Source organism: Octopus bimaculoides, chromosome 18 (assembly GCF_001194135.2).
Source record: "Octopus bimaculoides isolate UCB-OBI-ISO-001 chromosome 18, ASM119413v2, whole genome shotgun sequence".
NCBI lineage: Eukaryota > Metazoa > Mollusca > Cephalopoda > Octopoda > Octopodidae > Octopus > Octopus bimaculoides.
The window spans coordinates 39,561,450-39,564,851 of NC_068998.1; the positions used below are offsets into that span (position 1 = coordinate 39,561,450).

Consider the following 3,402-nt stretch of genomic DNA (forward strand, 5'->3'; position numbering starts at 1 on the left):
AATTAAGTATGGTATTATCCATACAATTCCAAAATAAAGTGATTAAAATCAAAATAAGCAACAAGGATATCCAAAATTAATGCAGTACGATCGTTTCATGCGATTCCATTTATTTAAGCAATGTGAACATTACATCAAATGTAAAATGCAGAGCAATCCTCAGCTGCACAAAGATAAATTTCTATATTTATCTTTCATCTTTTCATCTTTTCTCCCAAAGAAATAAATGGTAAAGATTTACTTACAATGACAATGTGCATGTCAACACCATACAATTCTAGCCATTTTGCTTTGTTCAAGTAAGCCAGCTCTGATTGGGCAGGAGTTAAACCACTGTAAGAAAGAAGAAGAGGAAAAGGTAGAGATCAAAGACAATACTGATAACCCATTAGAGTAGGATGAAATAAAGTTAGATATTAGAGAGAAGGCAGTATTTCCTCCTTGAAACAAATGACTGCTGCCAGAAGATGCAAGTTAAGTAAACATTTCATTTTTAATTCATCAGAATGGGGAGAATCAATTAGAACATACTGGTTCCACTGTCAAAGATATACAAATAAAACATCAGACATGTTAATGCTACCATATTTAATATGTTGGATAGTGAAAGAAAATTGTCCAAAAATATATGATCAGTGACTATAAGAAATAATAAAAATTGCATATTTTTCCAGCAAATACAGGAGATAACTTGGGACATGCTTCCATCTTATTCTGGCCTCATCAGGGAAAAATAGCTTTCACTAAAAAGCCAAAATAGCAATGGAAGAATAAAAAAAGTACAAAATTGTTTGCTCATTGGTTGGTGAAAGAAAATAGAGTTGTTTAGAATTTCTAAGTTATTAGAAGATAAATCAAGTTAACTATATTATATTACAGCTATAACAGACAGTTAAGGGTGGGCTGATACAGAGCTGGACAGGATGTCATTTGACTCCATGTAACTCCACCCAACATTAAAAGGTAGTTGTTTGTTAGCATGATTGAGATTTAGTTTCAATGGTTTTACAGGAATAATTAAAAGACAAAGAGGAGAAGGGGGAAGAGGAATGAGAGCACACCAAAATAAACAGTTTATAGCATTTAAATTTAGTTCCCTCTTTATACATTCTCGATTGCTTAAGAAATCTTACTGGAGTTCACTCTGCTTTTCACCTCTCTAGGTCTGTAAGTTAACTTGCTGGCACGCCATCGATTATGACAATGAGGGTTCCAGTTGATCCGATCGACAGAACAGCCCACTCATGAAATTAACATGCAAGTGGCTGAGCACTCCACAGATATGCGTATCTTTAACATAGTTCTCAAGAAGATTCAATGTGACACAGGATGTAACAAGGCTGGCCCTTTGAAATACAGGTACTACTTATTTTTGCCAGCTGAGTAGACTGCAGCACTGTGAAATAAAGCATCTTGCTGAAGGGCACAATGCACTGCTGGGTATCAAACTCATGACCTTACGGTTGGGAGTTGAATACCCTAACCACTAAGCCATGTGCCTTCATTGGACCAGTAAGTTAATGAACCAAGTGCTCGACATTTATTGAGGTTGATCAAACTAATCGTTTCTTACCTACGTAAATATGATCATGTGCTAATGTGAAAAATCAATAGACAATAATTGAAAGAGGGTAAGTTTTGATGAAAGGTGAAGTTGTAGAGAGTAAACAGTTGGTAGAGGTGATGTGGTGTTCAGGTGGATGATGTAGGAAAATAGCTGTAGTAGGTAAGGGCTGAGTGTAGCATTTACAAGGCATTAAGGTGACAGTGAAATGCAAGTGGTGGGCTGGAGACCAGATATAACTTGGTCAGTTTGACAACAAGTTGTGTGTGTATGTGTGCATGTGTGTGTCTTCCATCATTGCTTGACAAACAGTGTCAGCTTGTTTATGTTCCCATAACTTAGCAGTCTTGCAAAAAGAGATTGATAGAATAAGTAATAAGTTTAAAAAGTAAAATAAGCACTGGGGTAGACTTGTTTGACTAAAATTCTTTAAGGCAGTACCCCAGCATGGCTGCAGTCCAATGACTAAAACAAGTAAAAGATAGAAGGAAGATAAACTCAGAACTTCAAATATGAAGACAGAAAGCAATTAGGTTTAGAGAGAAGTGGGAGAAAAATAAAGCCATCTATACACTGTGATATATAATTGAGGATGTTAGGGGCTTTTAGCAATGACTAATTGAGATAATTAAAATATGAGTTGATTGTTAGCCAAGATGGTAGTGGTGCAATAAGCAATTATTGGTCTCCAAATGTCAATGCATTGTTACAGCTCTTCTGAAAGATATTTTGTGGGAGAGAATACTTACCAAGTGTAGATGTTTAGACTAATTAAAGGTGCTAATTTGTGATTAGAGAGACAGAGATGAATGTCAAGTATAAAAATCTAAATTAGTGGTATATAGGTCACTTTAATAGGTTTTAGTTTTGTAGTAGCAGAAACTAAAGCACCCACTGGTCAACATAGTGACCAAATAACTATAAGGACAGCTGGACAACAGTAACTAATCTTTCGGCACTCAAAATGCTAATGGAATTAAATATGTTTAGGTGACCATCATCATCATCATCATTATCGTCATCATCATTATCGTCATCATCATTTAGCGTCTGTTTCCCATGCTGGTATAAGCTGGACAGTTTGATTGAAACTGGTAAGCCGGAGAGCTGTATTAGGCTCCAGTCTCATTTTGGCTTGCTTTCTATGGATGGATGCCCTTCCTAATGCCAACCACTACACAAAGTGTAGAGAGTGCCTTTTATATGTCACTGGCACAGGTGCCTCTTATGTGTCACCAGCACAAGTGTCTTTTGCATGTCACTGGCAAAAAAATGATGAAATGAACACTTTTAGATAAATGTAACTTTCTTTGAGATTTTGTCCTGCTTCTGGTAGTAATATGTCAATGAGGCCACATGTGACCTGTCAGAATAAATAACAGTGTTAGCAGTGTCTTTATGGTAGTTGATTAGTCAAGTCTGTATGTTAAAGGAAATAAACACGAATGCTTTCAAACAGAAAACTTTAAAATTCTTACCCGACATTTTGGTATTGTTTATAAATCTCTATCTCCATTTCTTCAGTTTGGTTGGGTACAAAACGAAATTCAGATATGAAACCTGGTGAGTGGACCTCAGGGTCAAAGTCCCCAAGTTCAGCTGAAATAAAAAGGGTAGAGTTTACAAATTAGAAAACGTGTATGTGTGAGTGTGCGAAAAAGATTTCATACTGTGGCACTTGTTCCTTCTGCCAGCCAGCACAGCTCTGCATTATACAATAAAATGTGCAAATCTTTAGCAGGGCTCAAGAGTCATATAAAGGCCACACATTGCATTATCATTTCAATGGTTCTTTCTGGCTATGGCTTTGCTCGTATGCAAGAAAGCAGCCACTATAT

The 3,402-nt window shown here is 36.3% G+C and overlaps 1 protein-coding gene across 5 annotated transcripts in view; it reads right to left on the reverse strand.

Moving 5' to 3' along the window:
• Positions 1–3,402, reverse strand: part of LOC106884072 (band 4.1-like protein 5) — a 233,425-nt gene that overhangs the window by 33,923 nt on the left and 196,100 nt on the right. For all 5 annotated transcript variants that reach the window (XM_052974297.1, XM_052974296.1, XM_052974295.1 and 2 more), the window contains exons 6-7: positions 3,043–3,163; positions 246–333 (exon numbers count right to left, since the gene is read on the reverse strand). In XM_052974297.1, the coding sequence (XP_052830257.1) occupies positions 246–333; positions 3,043–3,163 (209 nt within the window). The remainder of the gene's footprint in view (positions 1–245; positions 334–3,042; positions 3,164–3,402) is intronic.